We start from the raw sequence: 21,166 nt of genomic DNA, 5'->3' as shown, positions 1-21,166 counted from the left end.
CCGTAGAACCTGCCGGGTACGTTGTGAATGTGCAGTGAACATTAGTTACTTTTATCCGTTAAGTAGATTTTTGTAGGTCACGTGTTCTAAGGCAGGGTACATTTACAAGAAACTTTGGGGTTCTCATTAAATGCACGCCCCAGATGAGGCACCTCACAGAGATGACTCTCACCCAAGATCTGTGTGAAAACCATCCTGAGTGCGAGCTGTCCCCGAAAATCAACCAAGGAGGCGCTTCTAAGGATACTACACGTGTGTGTGCAGGTGTGTGTACACGAGTGTGTCGATGTGGGTGAGCGTAAGCCTGGGGTGTGTACGTGTGCATACATCTGTGTGCACTGAGTGTGTGAGTGTACGCATGGTGTGTATGTATATGTGTGTGCATGTATGTGCACGTGTGCATTGTGTACACGCGTGATTGTGTTGTATGTGTATCTTTGAGTATGTGTGAGGTGTGGGAATGTATGTGAGTAGGTATGTGTATGTTTGAGTGTGCATGAGTGTATGCATATGTGAACATGTGTGAGTGTGAATGTGAGTGTATGTCAACGTGTGAGTGTATGTGTGAGCACATATGTGAACATGTGTGTGTGTGAACATGTGCGTGTGAATGTGCAGGTGTGTGAGTGCATGCATATGTGAGCATACGTCAACACGTGAATGTGTGTGTATGTAAGTGTACATGTGAATGCTTGTGTTCTGCACGAACACGTGTGTGTATGTGCGTAGGTATATATGTGAGTGTGTGTGTGCTAGTGTGTGTGAGTGTGTATGAGGTCTATGGACTTCATGGCTCCTCCAAGCAGCACCCCACGCCCCTCAAGAGGCAGGAGGGGGCAGAGTTGGTGGGGTGGGTCTGGGCCCGCTGGCCTCCGGATGCCCACCAACCAGGGTGTCCCTGGCCTTCCCGCCAGCACTGGCCTGCGCTGCACTGGAGGCTGGATGGCCCTGTGGGCAGGACCAGTGCCGGACGCGAGGAGGAAGAAAGGAAAGGCGAAGGGCCCCTTCAGCCACAGGTGACAGACAGTCCCAAGTCCCAGTGCCACAACCACGACGCAAATGCTAGGAAGTCAGCACACAGCAAACCCAGGGACCTGGGACAAGGGCACAGGCAGAGCCGCCCCTAAGTCACCGCCTGCAGGTCACCGCCACGCATAGGGAACCTGGCGAACGCCCAGCAGCCGGCAAGGCTCTCACCGGCCTGGCACAGCCTGGGGCTTCCACGAGGTGGGAGGAGGTGGGCCGGCCAGCCCCTCCCGCCACTTCCCCGCGTGGTCACAGAGGTCCCATTGTTCTGCGGGGACCAGAGGAAACTGGAGACCCGCGCTCAGATGCACTTTGGAACTGGCAGAAATGAACATCTGGGAAAGGAAACACATTTCAGAAACAAACATACCTTTGTCCCAACTTTTATTTTCGTTAAGTGTTGCAAAAAAAGAATAATAGGACACGCCAACTTTACCATCACTCTAGAAAATCTCCTTTATTGAGCAAAATTCGGAGGCTCTGCCTTCAAACCATCTACTGTTCCTGGGAAAAAAAGCAGCCACCTGGTGCCAAGCCCCAAAGGCTGCCCGGGAGCTAAACAAAAGGCAAGGCCTGGGGCTCAGACCGCACCTCTGTACCCCGCAGAGCCAACTGGACAGACGGAAACCATCAGACAAGAGGAAACTTGCCAGAAGCTTCCCTCTGAATCCATCTTTGGAAATGCCAAGGTTTGCTTTGAACCCCTTGTCTCCCGGGCTCCGTTAGAGACTCTCAGAGCACAAACACTCCTGGAAGAGCTGCATGTCTTGTTCTAAATATTTACGCCTGTTTGGGGGCTGCCTTCAGAGTCCAGCACCGAGCACCAGCATGGATCATCTCAGGAGCAAAACAAAGCGTCAGGCCCTGAGGCTAACGATATAGAAGCAGCCCCTTGCTGTGGATTACATGGGTCCCCCAAAAGTCTGTAGAAGTCCTAACCCCCTGTACCCGTGAACATGACCTTGTCTGGAAACAGGGTCTTCGTTATCAGTTAACATGAGATCCTATGGCAGTTGAGTGGATCCTAATCTCATACACACGGTGTCTTAGTTTCTTAATACTGCTAACAGAAATACCACAAGTGGATGGCTTGAAAGAAGAGAAATGAACTATCTCACAGTTTAGGAGGCTAGAAGTCCGAATTTAGGGCACCCATTCTAGGGGAAGGCTCTCTCTGTCCACTCTGAGGGAAAACCCTTGTCTCAGCTTCTCTAGCCTTTTTCCCAGCATTCCCTGGGACTCTCCAGCGTGGTGTCGATCTTTCCCTCCCTCGTCCTTGCTTCTCTGTGTCTAACCTGCTCTTTTCACGTCTCAGAAATCCTTGGGTTTGAGACACATCCTACAGTGATACTGCCTTGTTGACACAACACAGAAAAGCCCATTCCCAAATGGAATATTCCCCAGGGACAGGGGTTAGGATTCCAACATGGACTTTGAGGGGGGGGCCAAAATTCAATCCACAACAAGCGGTGTCCCCACAAAACAGAAGAGACACAGAGGGAAGGAGGGGGCAGAGACTGGAGTGATGCGGCCACACACCGAAGATCACCAGCCATCACCAGAAGCTGGGGGAGAGGCAAGGAAAGACCCTCCCGCAGACCCTGCAGAGGGAACACAGCCCCGGTTTCAGACTTCTGGCCTCCAGGGCTCCCGTGTGTTAGGTGTAATCATTGCTGAGCCAGAGTCAGAATGCGTGGCCTCTGACACGGCCAGCCACGAGGACAGGCCCCTTGCCTGCTTGCGCATTCTGTTGTCGGGGAGCACGATGCTGGGGCTCACAGAAGGGAATCAACTCACACCCCAGCTCCCCGCGAGGGGGAGGTGCGGAGGGCCAGGAGCTCAGGGCTACAGGGTCGTCCCACAGGCAGCAGGGAGCCACAGCAGGCTGCAGGAGGGCGATGGGCTCCACTTTAGAGACCCCATCTGGCATGTGGTCTGGAGAGCAGTGTCTCTCACAAATTACCAAGTACTCCTGGGCACCAGGCCCGGTCAGCAGTCCAGGGAAGGGCAGGCCAAGGGAGAGAGGCCAGATCACACAGGGGGACTATAGGCAAGGACCCCAGGGCTTGAAGCTGACAAGGTGGGTGGGAAGGGTAGGGGCAGGCTACTGCTCCAGGCACTGGAAGGGGGCCTAGTCAGCTGAGGGGAGCCCACCGGGAGGACACTAACCAACCCCCAGCTGAGCGAGTGGGGGGCCCTCTCTGCAGGGCAGCATGTTGGCTCCTTGGCAGGCTGTCAGAGAAGGAAGAAAGCAGGGTCCCTGACAACCTCCCAGGAGGAGAGGAGGCAGTAATGCCTGGCAGCACCCACAGTGAGATGGCCAGCTCCAGACAAAGGTGAATCACATTCCCACGGGTGCGCTCCTGACACAGCCAGGGCCTTGACACTGCCCCTGCTCCCCCAGACTCCCGGAGCCCATCCACCAAGGCACTAGCTGCAAAGTCAATGCTACCTTCGCCTGGGGAAGGATGCAAGTTAGGGGCCCTGACCGATGCGTCTCAACACAGCAATTCACATGGCCTGACGTCCCACCTGACGCCCTACCTAACGTTGCACCTGAAACCGCACTTGACACCTCAGCTGACACTGCACCTGAGGTCGCACCTGACACTCCAACTGACCCTCTGCCTGACACTGTACTTGAGGCCACACTTGACACCCCACCTGACCCCCTGCCTGACGCCCTACCTAACATTGCACCTGACATTGCCCCGACACTGCACCTGAAGCCGCACCTGACATTGCTCCTGACGCCCCACCTGACCCCCATCTGACGCTGCACTTGAGGCCACACCTGACACCCCAAGGTATCAAGCGGAGATAACTTCCAGAGCGGTCCTTCAGCTTGATCAGGTTCCCTGAGGGCCCACTCCCCGAGAACAGTAATGACGTTTTAACGAAGACCACAGCACAATGACTGGGCGCTCACCTGTGCCCCACACAGCATCGCCCCACTGAATCTTCATGCAGCACCTGTGCAGGGATACTCTCATTACCCTCCGCCCTTAAAGGTGGGAGTCCCTGGGTGGAGTGAACAGTTCACTCGCTCAGCTGCTAATCGAAAGGTTGGAGGCTGGAGTCTACCGAGAAGCCCCTTGGAAGAAAGGGCTGGTGATCTACTTCCAAAAAGTCAGCAACTGAAAACCCTGGAGCACAGTTCTACTCTGACCCATGTGGGGTCGTCGTGAGTGGGAGTCAACATGACAGCCACTGGTTTCTTCTTTGTAGGTGAGAAAACTGAGGCCAGGGGCGCCACTAGCTTGCCTGAGGTCGCAGAGCTGGGAAGTGGTGGGCTGAGTGGGACCAAGAAGGCGAGACGCAGCTGAACAGGTGGGAGGGAGACTGTGTGAGCCCCAGGGCACAGCACCACCACCAGGGCCCCAGGGCTTGCTCCTGGATTCCTCTGGAAGCCCCTGCAGCTGTTCACAGGAAATCCAGGGGCAGACAGGCAGCAGGAACAGAGGCTAGGGGAACAAACACGCGGCCCAGGGGTGCTGCAAGGCAGCCTGTGCTCTGAGGCCAGCGCAGGCCAGCACAGGGACTGCACCATGCCAGGGGACCTTCCAGAGTGCCCACTCGTATCCAGGATAGCCTTCGGTACTCCAGGGACGCAAGACCTGACCAGGGCCCACCTGTCCTTTACACCTAACATGAGTGAGGGAGACACATGAACCAAATCGTTCCCTCTGTGCTCACGGACCCTACTGACCACGGGTCGGAGCACACCCCTACCCAACCTTCCCACCCGCCTTTGCATCAGGCTCTGCTGATCCAGGTGAACGAAGCTCAGAAAACTCCCTTAAGCTCTCTGTTTTCTCATCTAGAAAACAATATCCCCCAAGATACCAGCCATCCGGAAGAGGCTTTAAGCTCAGGATACAGCTGCCACCAAATCCAATTCATGGCAACCCCACGTGTCTCAGAGTAGAACTGCTCCATAGGGTTTTCAATGCCTGATCATTCAGCAGTAGATTACCAGGCCTTTCTTCCAAGGCACCTCTGGGTGGACTCAAACCTTCAACCGTTCAGTCAGCAGCCGAGCAGACGAACCATTTGCACCACCCAGGAACTCCTGTTGTTAGGTGTCATCAAGTCGGTTCCGACTCACAGTGACCCCACGTACCACAGAACGAAACACTGCCCGGTCCCGCGCCATGCTCACAATCGTTGCTAGGCTTGAGCCCATCGTTGCAGCCACTGTGTCAATCCATCTCCTTGAGGGTCTTCCTCTTTTTTCACTGACCCTCTACTTTACCAAGCATGACGTCCTTCTCCAGGGACTGGCCCCTCCTGATAACATGTCCAAAGTACGTGAAACCAAGTCTCACCATCCTTGCTTCTAAGGAGCATTCTGGCTGTACTTCTTCCAAGACAGGTTTGTCTATTCTCCTGGCAGTCCACGGTACATTCAACATTCTTCACCAGCACCATAATTCAAAGGCACTAATTCTTCTTCGGTCTTCCTTATTCATTGTCCAGCTTTCACATGCATATGAGGCAATTGAAAACATCATGGCTTGGGTTAGGCGCACCATAGTCTCCAAAGTGACATCTTTGCTTTTCAACACTTTGAAGAAGTCTTTTGCAGCAGATTTGCCCAGAACTCCTAAAGCCTGCATAAAATCAGATTATTGATGAAGTGCCCAGTGAGCCCTGAAAACCCTTGCCTCACTGGTCCATGGCTGAGCAATTCCCTAACAAGATCCTGTAGTACGTGGGCGAGAGCCCCAGCAGTGGAGGTGGAGGGCACCACGGAGGGGGTCCCACCTTCACCACATTCCATTCCAGCAGGACAGGGCAAGGGGAAGGGCCGGCACCTGCAGAGGAAGCTAAGGGCAGGTCTGTGGTCTCAAGCGCTGGGGCCCACAGAGACACACAAAGCCCAGCAGAGAAATGCTTGCTGGAAGAGAGCTCCGAGCAGACCTTCCTGGATCCCCAGAGATGGAGCAGGGCAAGGAAGCTTCCAGAAGCCCAGCACTCACCCCAACGCTAAACCTGCCTGGATCCTGGGCAGATTTCCCTCACCCTCCAAATCAGTTATTCCCATCTTGGGTCCCACAACCCAAGGGGCCTCAGAGGCGTGTGGGGCCGAGAAGCACTTTCAACATACAAAAAGCCAAAGGGAGACTCCCCCGTGACAAGCTGGCAGAACCTCGGGGCCCCTGCCTCAGCAGATCACAGAACTCAGCGGGTGGCACTGCGGTCAGCTCTGCCTAGCAATCACGATGCCTCTGACCATAAGCAGAAATGGTTATCACTCAATACACGAAGTTTTCTAGAAAAGATAAAACCTTCCAAAACACGTGACAAGTTTTTTTAAGATGAAAATTGGTAGGCCAAAGAATGGCAACAGCTGTGTGTTTCCCTCTTTCGTTTTGAGCAATTCTCCATACCTCTCAGGCTGTTTGCTGCCAGAGCGCCTTCTGAAACGAGGAGGCAGATTAACTGAAAACACGGCAATCCTCAAACAGCTGTCCCCCTAGCTGTGCGCCACATCTGTCTCAGAGAACATGAGGCCTGGCAGCCTGGGGACCCACATGGGGGCAAGACCACCCGGGTCTAGGGACGAGCCCACCACAGGTCTAGGCCTCCCTCATGGACATGGCATCCCCATATCCCAGCCTTCTAGGTCCCAGGGCAAAAGGGGGACGTGTTCTGGGGCTGCTTTGCCCACAGCCCAGGGCCAGGGCCCAGGCAGGATCCTGGTCGACCATCTGGCAACCAGGGGCTAACCAGGACCCGATGTTCTGGCTGCAGCCAGCTGGTCATCTGCTCCACAGGGCAAAGTGGTTCCATTCTGCTCTATAGGGTCACTATGAGTGGGAATCAACTCGACAGCAACTGGTTTGGTTTTTCTTACCAGGGACTGGAGGGAGGAGAGACCACTGCCTGCCCTGAGACAACCGTGACCGAGCTCCTCCCCAGGAAGGGCACAACGTGTGGGTCCCCGGCACCACCAGGAGGCTGCTTCAGGCAACACTGGGATGTGGGGACTCAGCTCTTGTGAGCCAACGCTCTGCCTGGCCCACAGGAGAGGGAGAAGTCTGTGCTGTCAACGAGGCAGGGCGAACACAGGCAACATCATCACACCAGTGCCCAATTGCCCAAAGGGCGAAACAACCCAAGCGCCCCTCAACAGACAGATGACGCACAAAATGGGGTCCATCCACATGATGGAATATCACTCACCCACAGAGAGGAATGAAGTCCTGACGCATGTGTGACATGGATGGACCTGGAAAACATGGTGCTGAGTGAAAGAAGCCAGACACAAAGGGACAAATGCTGTGTGATCCCACCTGTCTTAGTTTTCTAAAAAAAAACTCATTGCTATCAAGTTGATTCCGACTCCTAGCTACCCTATAGGACAGGGTAGAAGTGCCCCATAGGTTTTCCAAGGAATGGCTGATGGATTTGAACTGCTGACCTTTTGGTTAGCAGCCGAACTCTTAACCACTGCACCACCAGGGCTCCCTTAGTTACTTAGTGCTGCTATAACAGAAATACCACAAGTGGGTGGCTTTAACAAACAGAAATTTATTTTCTCACAGTTTAGGAGGCTAGAAGTCCGAATTCAGGGCACCAGCTCTAGGGGAAGGCTTGCTCTCTCTGTCAGCTCTGGAGGAGGGTCCTTGTCTCTTCTGAGCTTCTGTACCTGGGTGATCTTCAAGTGGCTTGGCATGTCTTCCCCCATCTCTGCTCCTTTCGCTAGCTTGTTTAATCTCTTCTATATCTCAAAAGAGATTGATTTAAGGCACACCCTACCCTAATCCTGCCTCGTTAACATGACAAAGCCAAACCAAACCCAACCCCTTGCCATTGAGTAGACTCAGATTCACATCAACCTTATAGGACAGAGTAGATCCACCCATAGGGTTTCCAAGGCTGTAAATCTTCACAGAAGCCGAAGGCCACATCTTTCTCCCAAGGAGTGGATGGTGGGTTCGAACTGCCGACCTTTCCGTTAGCAGCCGAGCACTTAACCACTGTGCCACCAGGGCTCCTCTAACAAAGACAACCCATTCACAAATGAGATTATAACCACAGGCAGAGAGGTTAGGAATTACAGCACCTGTTTTGGGGGGATGCAATTCCATCCATAACACCACTTACATGAAATATCCAGAATGGGCAAACGAATAGACTGAAATTTATTAGCGGTTACCAGGGGCCGGACAGGACCCCCGGTGGCACAGTGGTTAAAGCACTCGGCTACTCACCGAAAGGTTGGCGGTTCAAACCTACCAGCCACTCTGCAGGTGAAAGATGTGACCATCTGCTTCCATAAAGATTACAGTCTTAGAAACCCTATGGGGCAGTTCTACTCTGTCCTATAGGGACGCTATGAGTCAGAATCAACTCAAGGGCACCAGGTGTGTTTGTTTTTTAAACTGGGGGCTGGGGGAGGGGAGTATAGGGGTTGCTGCTTAAGGGGTACAGGGTTTCCGTTTGGGGTAATGAAAAACTTCTGGAAAGAGATGGTGGTGATAGTTTGTACAACACGGGAATGTAATTAATGTCGCTGAATTGTAGCCTGAGGGCTAAAACGGCAAATGTTCCGTTACACGTCTAACCACAATACGATTCAAAAAAACAAAGTAGTGCGAACCCAACCTAGACGCTCTCCCTGAGCTGATCAGCAGGTCACCGGCTCCGCGGATCCTAGGAGCTAGAGTGGAGCGAGGCAAAGACAACAGGGTGCAAGGACCATGGTCACAGCAGGCTCAGTGAGCGTCCTGGAGGAGGTGCGGGGTCGGGGAGGCCCCTGCAGCCCGCTGAGGAGCTGGACACTGCCCGGCTTTCCCATTGCACAGCCCGGCCCTCCCCAAGCCAACTGGGCACCGTAACAAACTCACAGAGTGACGGGCAGGGACAACACAGCCAGCCAAGGACACAGAGTCTCAAGGGGCAGCAGTGAAGGGGCACAGTTCTCAAAGCTCATTAGTAGTCTTTCTAGTCACCTACTCCGCAGTTACAACTCAAAGCATCAAAAGTCATTTCATCACAAAAACTCACTGGGCCATGGTTTCTTTTTTGTGTGCTTGAAAACGTTCACCCAGCACCCATCCGTCAGGCTGTCAGTCTGTTCTGCTGTGGGGCTCGCGTGGGGCCGTAATGCTGGAAGCTATGCCATCAGCATTTCAATTACCAGTCGGGTCACCCAGGGAGGACAGGTTTCAGCAGAGCTTCCAGACTAAGACAGACCAGGAAGAAAGGCCCAGAGATCTACCTTCAAAAATCACCCAGGGAAAACCTGAACAATCACAACAGAACACAGGGTCGAAACACGGGCCTCCCAGGTTGGAGGGCACTACACCACAGCCATTAACAAGGGTCACCAACGATTATGACGACGGCGCCTAAGTGGGCGACGTTTCCTTCTGTTGTACATGAGGTCACCATGAGTCGTAGCTGGCTTGGCAGAAACTAACAATAAGAACAAAAACGGCCGGACAAAGCTTTTTAAAAAATCATAAAAATGGCGTGTGAAGGATTTTATGAGTCAGAATGGACTCGACGGCACTGGGTTTGGTTTTGGTTTGAAAGACTGAGATGCCGAGCCCCAGAGTCCAGGCTGCAGGAGGTTGGTAGAGATGATCATGGAATCAGGATGTCAGGGTCAAGTGCTTGTGGGGTACACTTGGTTACCAAAAAACCAAACTGGCTGCCATGAAGTCAATTCCAATTCACAGGAATCCCATAGGGCAGAGTAGAACTGCTCCATGGGGCTTCCAAGGCTATAAATCTTGAGGGAAGCAGACAGCCACATCTTTCTCTCGCTGTACCTGATTCCTGGAAGTAAAAGTACTGTGTCACTTACAGCCCTTCTCATGGTCTGTACCTCAGAAATGTGGACTCTGACTACGGTGGGTGGAGGGTCCCACACTTGTCACAGGAGATTTTAACACACAACACGACAGGTGTTCTATAATCGGGGAAACACAGTGGGATTAGATTTCAGGATGGGGGAGGAATTCCCAAGGGACCAGAATCAGGAACCAGGAGGCAAAGATGGGATTGGCTCCTTGGACAGATGAGGCTGGGAACTCTCGAGACAGCTATGCGGTATCTACTATACACCAGACACCGTGCCAGAGGCAGAGCATCACAGAGGAAGGCTGCCCTACCCTCAAGGTCCTCGCAAGCTGGGTGGACCAAGGAAGGTCCCAGACTCCAAGGAGCAGGCAGGTTTGGCTGCTCATGCCAGGAGTAGGGAATCAGGCTAAAGCCGGCTCGGGGACAGCATCCCATGCCGGGATAGCATCCGATGCTGGGACAGAAGATTCCAATTTTAGACTCTGGAGAACCAATGCAGGTTTCTAAGAAAGGTCAGGACAGATAAATGGACAACAGGAAGATTCTAGAAAGCAAGGAAACAGTGTAGAAGCTGATGTGATCATCTACTCAAAGCTCACTCTTTTACTGAGTGAGTTACGTAGGAGCCTACACGTGAAGCCTCAAAGCCCAGAGGTCCTGGGAGCAGGCAGAGAGGTGGGAACAGGCTTTCCCACCTGCAGAAAGGAAAGAGCTCAGAGCCTGAGTCTGGAGAACAGAGAAGTGAGAGTCATGGCGGACTCGGACACTCCAGCTTGCATAAAAAGGGGCCTGGGGAGGCCGAGACAGCACCCACACACATCCTTCCTCCCAGCTTCCGTGTACTTTTAGGAATCAAGTTCACGCTCAGTAAAGCTCCGAGAAATCGCCCTCCCCTACAAAAGCCACAACTCTTGCTCTAGAACCCCCTGGCCCTGAGGAGCTCGAGTGGCAGCTCCCATCACGGCGATGGCGGGCCCCTTCCCAGGCAGAATCCTTGGTGGCAGCTGCCCGCGAGTGGAGAGAGTCTGGACGGCACCCAGGCTGAGTGTTCCAGCCGGGGTCACACACTCAGGCCCTGGCTGTGCCCCAGTGAGCAGCTTCCTGAGAGTTTGGAGAGGTACATCCCACCTCCCCGCCTGGGCTAATAGAAGTGTGCAGCCCACGGAAGAAATCAAGCTGCTCACGTTCTGCTCTGGAATGTCCTAGGAAAGGGGGCAATAATTTACTCAGTAATTACTTTTGCCTTCAGGGTAACGCAGAAATGAGTTTGCATTGGAGCTGGCTTCTTCGTAGGCACAGGCAAGGCAGCAAGGACTCTATTGGGCAATTCTGCACAAATCTCACCTCTAAAGTGCTCCGCGCATGAACAAGAGGCACAGTGTGAGGACCAGCTCCATCACCACCGCGGCAGACGGCTCTGCGTGCACAGCCGGACACCAGCTTGCTCATCGGAGCCCACTTTTGATATCCAGTCCGTTGTTGACGCCTGCTGCATTCTGTTGTTTTCTGTCCCTGGGATCAAGAGATCCAAGGCTAGAACCTGGGGGGTTGACTCTAAAGTTTATCACCAAAGAGTAAATGCGCAAGAAGAGCCAACACATTTTTTTTGGAGAACAATGAGGGGGGAGTTTGCACAAGTGTTCTCAAAACATACTATAGCGCCATGGGGATGTAAACAATCAGCTGCCTTCACTTGTTGCTGCTGCTGTCATGTCAGTCCCCGAGTCAAGGCAACCCCATGAATGTCAAAGCAGAAACGCCCCATAGGGTTTCCTTGGCGGAAGCAGATTACCAGGTCTTTCTTCTGCAGAGCAGCTAGGCAGGTTCAAAAGAAACCCACCAATCAGTGGAGCAGAACAGAGAGTCCCAAATCAGGAGCCACACATCTGTGGCCACTGCTCGTGAAAAGGGGCATTTTAAATGAATAGGGGCTCAGACGGGCAGCTCTTTGTGGGTATTGGGACAACTCCTTATCCACTGGCCAGAGGGCGAGGGAATTGGTTCGGATCCCTGCCTCATACCCTATATGCAAAAGAAATGCAGCCATCGTGATGTCTGAACATAAAACACAAGACAGTAACACTCCTGGAAGAAAATAAAAGAGAATGTACTTATAATCTCAGTGTAGGAGAAAAGGGTGTGAAACCCGTAAGTCATAATGGAAAAGACCATCAGTTGTGACTACATGAGCATTTTTAATGTCTTTATGATACTGTACCATCACCCGAAAAAGGAGAAAGGACTCGCTATAGATGAGAAGGAGCCCTGGTGGCACAGTGGTTAAGAGCTTTGGCTGTTAACCAAAAGGTCAGCAGTTCAAATCCACCAGCCGTTCCTTGGGAACCCTATGGGGTGGTTCTACTCTGTCCTACAGGGTCACTGTGAGTCAGAATCGACTAGATGGCAATGGGTATGGTTTTGGTACAGATCAGAAAGAAAAGGTAGAACATACTTAACGATACATGTTATAATATAGAAGCACCACCTCCAAGAAATTTGGAGGACAGCCACCTGGTCAACCAACTGGAAGAGATCCATATTTATGCCTATTCCCAAGAAAGGTGATCCAACTGAATGCAGAAATTATCGGACAATATCATTAATATCACACGCAAGCAAAATTCTGCTGAAGATCATTCAAAAGCGGCTGCAGCAGTATATCGACAGGGAACTGGCAGAAATTCAGGCCGGTTTCAGAAGAGCACGTGGAACCAGGGATATCATTGCTGACGTCATATGGATCCTGGCTGAAAGCAGAGAATACCAGAAGGATGTTTACCTGTGTTTTATTGACTATGCAAAGGCATTCGACTGTGTGAATCATAACAAACTATGCATAACACTGCTAAGAATGGGAATTCCAGAACACTTAATTGTGCTCATGAGGAACCTGTACATAGATCAAGAGGCAGTTGTTCAGACAGAACAAGGCGATACTGATTGGTTTAAAGTCAGGAAAGGTGTACGTCAGGGCTGTATTCTTTCACCACACCTATTCAATCTGTATGCTGAGCAAATAATCCAAGAAGCTGAACTTTATGAAGAAGAATGGGGCATCAGGATTGGAGGAAGACTCATTAACAACCTGCGTTATGCAGATGACACAACCTTGCTTCCTGAAAGTGAAGAGGACTTGAAGCACTTACTAATGAAGATCAAAGACCACAGCCTTCAGGATGGATTGCACTCCAACATAAAGAAAACAAAAATCCTCACAACTGGACCAATGAGCAACATCATGATAAACGGAGAAAAGACTGAAGTTGTCAAGGATTTCAGAACTGGGCAGTGTTTCGTTCTGTGGTATACAGGGTCGCTATGAGTCAGAAGCGATTCGATGGCACCTAAGAACAATGACCCCCAAGAACACACTCATCCCCCACCATTCCTGGTGGTCCAGGTGCCTCAGGCCTCCAGTGAGATGAAAACATAAGCCTCATGCTAGAGAAGGCCTCAGAGATCAGGACCCACTGGCTTCACTTTGCACACGAGGAAGCTGGGGCACACAGAGGGGCAATGAAGAGCTGGACATCTCCTCCCCAGGGCTCCAAGCCCAGGGCATGCCAAGTAGTGTGTGTGCCGCCCTCCCTGTGCGTTCTCCAGGGAGAGGGATCCTCCGGCAGATCCCCAAATGGGTGCCTCACACCCCAAAAAGGCTAAAAGCAAACCACTCTCCTCACTGAGGAGTCCCTCAGTGGTGCAAAGGGTTAACACGCTGGGCTGCTAAATGAAAGATTGAGGTTTGAGTCCACCCAGGAGCACCTTGGAAGAAAGGCCTGGCTATCTACGTCCAAAAAATCAGCCCCTGAGAAGCCTATGGAGAGCACCTCTGCCCTGACACACATAGGGCTGACAGGAGTCAGAGCCGACTTGAGGACAACTGGTCTGGCTTTTTCCCTTTTATTGCGTGCTTGTCGGGCCCTATCCCGCACTAAAGACTTTATGCATTATTTTATCAAATGCCCAGTGAAGCTAACAGACAGAAACCATTGTTGATCTCATTTTGTATATGAAGTCAAGGACCAGTTGGTTAGGTAACTGCTATATCAGATTTGAAGCCTGAACCCAGGCTTGTTGGATTCCAGTGCTCAGGGCCATAAAGATACTGTGGCCGGATGGGGGATGTTTCCTGAACTCTGAGCAGGAGATAAGGGGAGGGTATTAGGAGGCCCTGGTGGTCCAAATGGTTAAACACTGGACTGCTAGCCAAAAAGCTGGACGTTTGAATCCACACAGAGGGACCTCAGAAGAAAGGCCTGGCAATCTACTTCTGAAAAATCAGCTGCTGAAAACGCTATGCAGCGCAATTCTGCTATGACAACACACACGGGGACGCCGTGAGTCGGGGTCAACGCGACGGTAACTGGTTGATCCCCACTGCACAAATCTTTGCTTCAGTTTAACCGTTAGAAAAATTACCTCAAGGCAAATGGGAAGTTGTTGTTGGGTGCCGTGAATTCCAACTCATAGCAACGCTATAGGGCAGAGTAGAATTGCCCCATAGGGTTTCCTAGGCCGCACTCCACCAGAGCAGATCGCCAGGTCTTTTCTCCCTTGGAGCAGCTGGTGGGTTTGAACTGCGGACCTTTAGGTTAGCAGCCAAGCGCTTAACCATTGCACCACCAGGGCTCCTTAAAAGGAAAGTAGACGCTCAAAAAGTGTTCACTGAGTTAAACATCAACCAACAAAGCAAAGGAAAAAAACAGACAGTACAGTATACCCCCCACCTCTCCAAAAGGGCTCATAGGGAACTTTACCATGACAACCTCCCAGGGGGTCTTGCAGGCAGGGACTGCTTGTGCGAACTGTCATCAGCGAGCACGTGGCCTTGTCCGCACACCCCTCTGCGCAGCTTAAGGGTTCTGGGCTGCCAGCCACCCCACAAGGGCAAATCTGTGCCAATCACAGACCCAAAGCACCTAAGCCCCCTCCCACACAGGAGTCCGGGGACTTCCAAACCCAGGCATTCCGTCAGGAAGGGCATTTTTAAAAGGAAAGCTGGCCACCTAGGGCAGGACCTCTTGGCTTTTCCCACAATGACCCCACTGAACCCGAACAGGCGCCCTGCTAGGTGAACACCACCATCCCCACTTTACAGATGAGGAAACTGAGGCTGGGAGTAAGTAAACAGGCTCCAGAGCTGAAGAGAGAGCAGAGACCAGGTTCCAGCCAGCTGGTGGGGCCCTGGGCGGTGGGGGCGGGGGTCCCTCTTTGTAGGATCCCTAGCTACCTCTGTACACCAGCGCTGGCAACACACTACCCCCAGAGGGGGTCTGCTGAGGAGTGGACATGCCACGGAGCAGACATGCCACAAAGCACACACAGCATGGAGCAGACACATCACAGAGCAGACACGCCACGAAAGCAGACATGCCGTTGCTTTCTGAGCAAATGGGCAAACAGACCCATAAGGCGAAGGAGCTGGACACACAGGCTCCACTGTGAGAGCGTGTGAAGGAGTCGTCCACAAGACCTCGCAGACCACAGATGTCCCGCTGCTGTCAGGGGTTCTGTAACAGTGAAACGCACCGACTCACCCTGCCCCTCCTCCTGGGAGGCCAGCCCTGGCCTTCTAGCGGGCCCCTGTCTCACTTCCCCTCTCGGTCGCTGCCATGTTGCTGAGCTGCCCAGGGAGAATCCAACACCAAGTTCAACTGCATCACAGCCCAGCTTAACACGGATCCCATGCCCAGCTCCTAGGATGTTTTGGCTCCCAGCTTATACTTGCTGGGAGAAATAGCCAACCAAGATGGATCCAAACCCTTCACCTTGACACACCTGACTCCAGCCTGCATTCCCAAACTCTGACTAAAGTTTTCTGGGGCTTCGATCACATCTGGCCCACATCCAGTCCTTGGTGCCCCCTGGGCCTGCCCCTCTCCTAGCTAAAGTGAGCTCTAGCTGACTCTACGCTGGTAGCCCAGACAGCAGGGCCCAGGCCTTCATCGCCATCATGACCCAGCCTATCCCCACCACTTGGCACAATACCAGGCATCAAAGAGTAACAGCAACGAGAACAGCTAACACAGAGCCAGGCATGTGTTAACTCACTGACTTGGTGGTTGGAAGACTTGTTATCTCCATTTTACAGAAGAGAAAACCGAGGCACGGAAAAGTGAAGTGGCAGGGCAGGGATCAGACTGGAGGCACTCAGCTCCATCTGCACTGTCAACCACCCCACTCCAATCACGCGGTGTTGTGGTGGCCCTGTATCATTTAGGGAATAAACGAGTCCATCAGCGGACTAGAAAGCTAAGGTCGTGGGCAGAATGGAAATCCAGACTGCAGAATAGCAGCTTCTAGACCTTGCAGGCCAGGAAGATCAAGGACCCTAGTACACAACAGTCCCTCGCCTGGGCCTGGGGGGCTGCTAAGGGCTTCCACCCCCCATTTAAACCTCCCAGCGCCTGGGAAAGGAGCGGACCAGATAAAGACGTCAGACATAGACAAGCTAAGTAAGGCGCCCAAAGTCAGTCGGCTACTGAGCAGCAGCCTGGGCCCACGAACCCGTTTGTCCGACCTCAAAGTCCAGCGGCTCCGCAGCTCCAGGGCAGAAATCGATGCTGAGTCCTCCCTTGCGTACCCCACCCCCCCGCCCCCCCACCCCGCCCCCGCCGAGTGCAAATCCGGCTACATGCCTGAGCAGTGACAGGGAATTAAACAGCTTCCACATGTGACAGGGACCAGGGTGAGTCTCGACTGAGAGGAGGTGAATAAGTGTGGTGCCCAGGGGCTGGCCGGATACCTTCCTGGATTTGATCAGAACGGTGGAACCCATATGGCCTGGCTCTGAAAAACAGAGGGTCCTCTGGAGGAGACCCTCTCAGTGGGCTCCACACAGCATTGAATTTACCCAACCAACGCTGGCTGGGCCTGCCAGGAGTGTGCCTTGAACCCGCCCTCCATCAGGGAGCATGCCCACCTGCAGAAACCCCCTGGGGCAGGGGGAAGGAACCTGGCCAGGCAGGTGGGGCCAGAGGAGGAGACGGGGCGTCTGAGGCGGTAACGCCCCTCCCCGCACCAGGGCCCCCAGAACAAAGGCACCTACATGGGCTCACAGCTTCGAATTGCAGCAGGAAGCAATCAGGAAAAACAATTAGCTACTGGCTTGCTGGCTTTACTTGAGACCCAGGCAGAGGTCTGAGGTGACAGCCCAGAGGCAGGGCATATCACGAACAGCCAAAGCGGTTCTACAGAAAATACCCCTCCTTCTCATTTCTTTCCATTTCAGGGTTGTATCTCCACACGCGCCGGGGCTCCTGGGCTTCCTAAACCCCTCCGGACAAGCCTCCTGATGTTAAAACCATCAACCCTATTTTTGCTTCACATAGGACTCAGCTCCACAGATGGTGATTCTTTCCTTGGGGGGCTCAAATCGCCCAGGCGACAGGCATTCATACTCCACAACAGGACCCCAAAAGGTACAGGAAATCCCGAACTGCCAGGAGGTGAGACGCAAGAGCGATGCCTTAGAAGCCCCACCTTTAAAACAAACATCTTCCCAAAAACCCCTTTTGCCTGCATGATCCAGGCATTTCCGGCAAGAAAAGGCGCCGGGATGGCCTGCGCAACGCAGATACCTCATTGTTTTGTCTTCACCTTGGTTTACTAGCTCCAGACCGGGCCAGGAAATGTAAACACTCTCCTGAGAGAGGCAAATTTGGGGGGAAATGGCCCACAGAACCTCTAGGAAGGCTTGAGAAAAGGGGCCCCAAGCTTTCTGCGCTTCTGAATGACACAGACTCAGTGGTGGGGCCCAGGCTGGGAATGCCACCGGCAAAGCCAGGCCGGGACCCTCCCTGCAAATGTCCACACTGGAGATATTCCGGGACAGCTGTGTGCCTGACGGAGGCCCAGACAAAGGGACCCGGGCTCCCCCACACTCTGCAACTGCCCCCACCAGGAGGGGGGAACCCAGCGCCACAGGACAGGCTGGCCCGTCCACTTGGTCAGCCACACTCCAGAAAAACAAAACACGCACGTCTGAAGAGAATGATTTAGGTAGGGAGCCTTGCTTCAAAAACCACATGGCAATCTCCAAATTAAAAGAACATGCGTGGCATTTCACAACGCTTAGGTTTCCCGAGTCCTCCTGACCTCAACTCCACCCCTCGGGACACACTGAAAGTCGGGGAGAAAGTTCCCCAACTCTCGATCCCGCCAAAGGTGTGCACACCGAGAAACACGCACGTTCCTCTGATGGGACCGACCCGACACCCGGCTCGGCTGGCCCACGCCGCCAGCCCCCGGGGGGGGGACATCGGTCAGCTGGGCCGGGCGCCACCGTTTGGGGCCCACCGGCCGGCCGGACGGACACCTGGCAGGTGGCAGCCCGCTTGGAAACACAGCAACGTCAAAGGGGGCAGCGCAACAGGCCAGGACTCCCCGCGCCGGTCGCAGAACTTTCTCGCTGCAGCCCCAGTGGGACTCGCAGGCCGGCGGCGCGGCCATGGGCAAGAGGCTCGCCAGAGAGTTCCCGCTCCAGGGCGGCGAGGCCTGTCCCCCGCCGACAGGCTCCCTGCGCGCGGCCCCGCACGCCGAGCCGGGCGCCGGGCAGGTGAGGACGCGCCCGCCGCACCTGGCGGGGTGGCCCGGGACGGGGACGGCGCCCCGGGAAGGGCCCGGCGGGCGAGACAAAGGCCGGCGCGCGGCCCGGCGGCGGGGAGCGGGGACCGCCGCGCGCCCCAACTCGCCCCAACTTGCAAAGTGGCTCCGAGGCGGCGGCGCGCGCTCGGCCGCGGCCCGCCCTCCCCGGCGCACGGCCATTGTCCCCCTGTGTCCCCCGGCCGGCGCCCCCTACCCGCGGCGGGGCGCAGGCTGCAGCACAGCGCCAGGAGCAGCAGCAGCGGCGGCGGCGGGGGCCGGGGCGGCCGGGGCGGCGCCGCCTCCATGTTGTCCGGCGGCCGGACGCGCCCGCGCCGCTCACTCGGGCCCCATGGCGAGGCGGCTCCTCCGGCTCCGGCGCTCCCGCCTCCCTCGGCGCCGCTGGCGGGACGCGGGGGGCAGGGACCCAGCAGGGCGCGGGCGGAAGCGCGCCGCGTCCCCGCCCCCCGCCGGCCGCGCCCCCGGAGCCCGCCCCCCGGAGCCCGCCCGCGCCCCGCCTGCCCCCCGCCCGGGCCCAGCCAAAGCCACCCCGGCTCCGCGCTGGGCTCGGCCGGTGGTTTCACCCCAAGCAAGTTCCGGTAGCAGGTGTGTCACCTGTAGAGCTAAAAGGACCCCGCCTCTTACAGATGGGGAAACTGAGGCACAGGGGTGGGGGAGATTGCTCCAAGGGCACACCGCGAGGCAGCGGTAGGCTGGAAGCCAGGGGCCCCAAGCCGGGTCTGTGCACCTTCCCTGGGCGGCCACCGCCCCTGAGCGACAGCCACCCCCAGGTCCCAACGGGGCGACCAGTTCTCACTTCTGCGGTTACCAGGGAGGGCAGAGGGGGGCGACCGCGAGTCGGGCAGGGACAGAGCGGTTGATGGAGAGGGGCTGCAGCTGGCTGGGCTGGGGCTGGGGGTGGGCTTCAGGTTTAATTTTGGACTTAGTTTGTGCCCTCGGCTTTGATTAGGGTACAGGGAGACTGAGCAATGGCCCCATTCCTTCTTCTCCACGTGCTTGGAGGCTGGCGGAGCCAGAAAGCCTGGTCTGAGAGTTCCAACCTCAGGGGGTCCCACACCTTCAATTCCTTCAACAAGCAGGCGCTGGGCTCACGGTATGGTGCCCCACTCTGCGCTAGGCCCAAGCATCAGGCTCAGGACTGAGAGGGGCTGGGAAGGGGACGCTCTAGAATGGGCAGGGAGTGAGGGGAGGGGCGGCAGAAGAGGGCTCTGGATCCCGTGGTCCAAGTTCAAATCCAACTCTGCTGCTTTCTGGAATCGTGAGTGCCCTTGGTCAGGTGTGTATATTACCTCTCTGAGTACTATTTCCTCCTCCCTTGCACAGTGTTGGAGCCCTGTTGGGGCAGTGGTTAAGAGCTCAGCTGCTAACCAAAAGGTCGACAGTTAAAATCCACCAGCCGCTCCTATGGGGCAGTTCTACTCTGTCCTATAGAGTCCCTTTGAGTCAGGATCGACTGGATGACAACGGGTTTGGTTTTTTTCGTGTTTGCAGAGTGTTGAGAGGACTAGTGATAACACAGAGACACTACCCATTACTCATGAAAGCATGTGGTCTTCCATATTACAAAGCCAGAGTCCAGGCAGGAGGCCTCCGCCCTCCTGAGGCTTATAACTTAGCAAGGAGCACAGCCAAAAAAAAGGCAAATGAGTTTAAGATCACCACAAGGGGCTGTGAGGAGCTCCATGAAAAATGGAGGCTGTTGGGCTACAATGATGGGGACCTACTGATTCAGGGAGGTGGGCAGACTTCCTGGAGGAGGGGATGTTTGAGCTACCTCCTGGGTGATAAGAGGGGCAGCCTGCTGGGAAGGGGGAGGAGTTCAGGTAGATAAATCATGGCGGGGAGGGGAAGGCCTGAGGGCAGGGTCTGCCTCTGCCTGCTGGACTTGTGTGTAGAGGCTGGGGGTGGAGGTGGAAGGGGAAGATCAGATTGGGAAAAGGGGTTGAGAGTTTATCCCAAGAATGATAGGAAACATTTGTAGGGATTTAAGCAGCAAAAGGAGTCCCCGGGGTGCAAATGGCTAAAGTGCTTGGCTGCTAACCAAAAAGTTACAGGTTCAAGTCCACCCAGAGGCACCTTGCAAGCAAGCCCTGGCAATCTGCTGTCAAAAAATCAACCATTGAAAACCCTACGGAGCACACAGTTCTGCTGTAACATGCATGGGGTGGCCATGAGTTGAAATTGGCTTAAAGTCAGCTGGTTTGGTTTTTCTAAGCGGTGCTCCATCCCGGCAGTACATCCTGTTGGCTCCACTTTCCAAAACGGATCTAGAACCCCACCTCTTCTCACACCCCCACTGCTGCTACCCTGAACCAAGTCGCCTTTCACCCCCTGACAGGTCTCCTACTTCTGGACTTGCCCCCTTTCAGCCAAATCTCACAGCAGCCAGAGTGAGCAAGTTACATCCCTCAGGTCATGTCCTTCCTCCGCTCAAGAAGGCTCCCATCTCTGTCAGAAGAGAAGCCCAAGGACTATGGCACCCCAGGGCCTGCTCTGGTCCCCCTCCCTGTTTACTTCTCATACCTAGCTACACACTCCCCTCCCCCCCTCACCCTGCTGCTTGCCAATGGCCTCCCCACTGGCCTCAAATACACTCCTGCCTCAGGACTTTTTCACTTGCCGTTCTGTCTGCCTGAAACTCTCTCCTCAGTTAGCCTCATGGCTCGCTCCCTCACCTCCTTCATTCAGCTCCCCATGAAGGCCTTCCCTGAACCCCGTC

General features: G+C 54.6%; 1 protein-coding gene across 2 annotated transcripts in view; it reads right to left on the bottom strand.

Moving 5' to 3' along the window:
* LRP5 (LDL receptor related protein 5) overlaps positions 1-18,813 on the bottom strand; it is a 131,392-nt gene extending 112,579 nt beyond the window's left edge. For both annotated transcript variants that reach the window (XM_049892662.1, XM_049892663.1), the window contains exon 1: positions 18,644-18,813. In XM_049892662.1, the coding sequence (XP_049748619.1) occupies positions 18,644-18,734 (91 nt within the window). In that variant the 5' untranslated portion in view covers positions 18,735-18,813. The remainder of the gene's footprint in view (positions 1-18,643) is intronic.
* Positions 18,814-21,166: the final 2,353 nt, after the last annotated feature.

The sequence above is a fragment of the Elephas maximus genome, chromosome 7, assembly GCF_024166365.1.
Source record: "Elephas maximus indicus isolate mEleMax1 chromosome 7, mEleMax1 primary haplotype, whole genome shotgun sequence".
NCBI classification, from domain to species: domain Eukaryota; kingdom Metazoa; phylum Chordata; class Mammalia; order Proboscidea; family Elephantidae; genus Elephas; species Elephas maximus.
This window is presented reverse-complemented; position numbering and strand designations above follow the sequence as displayed.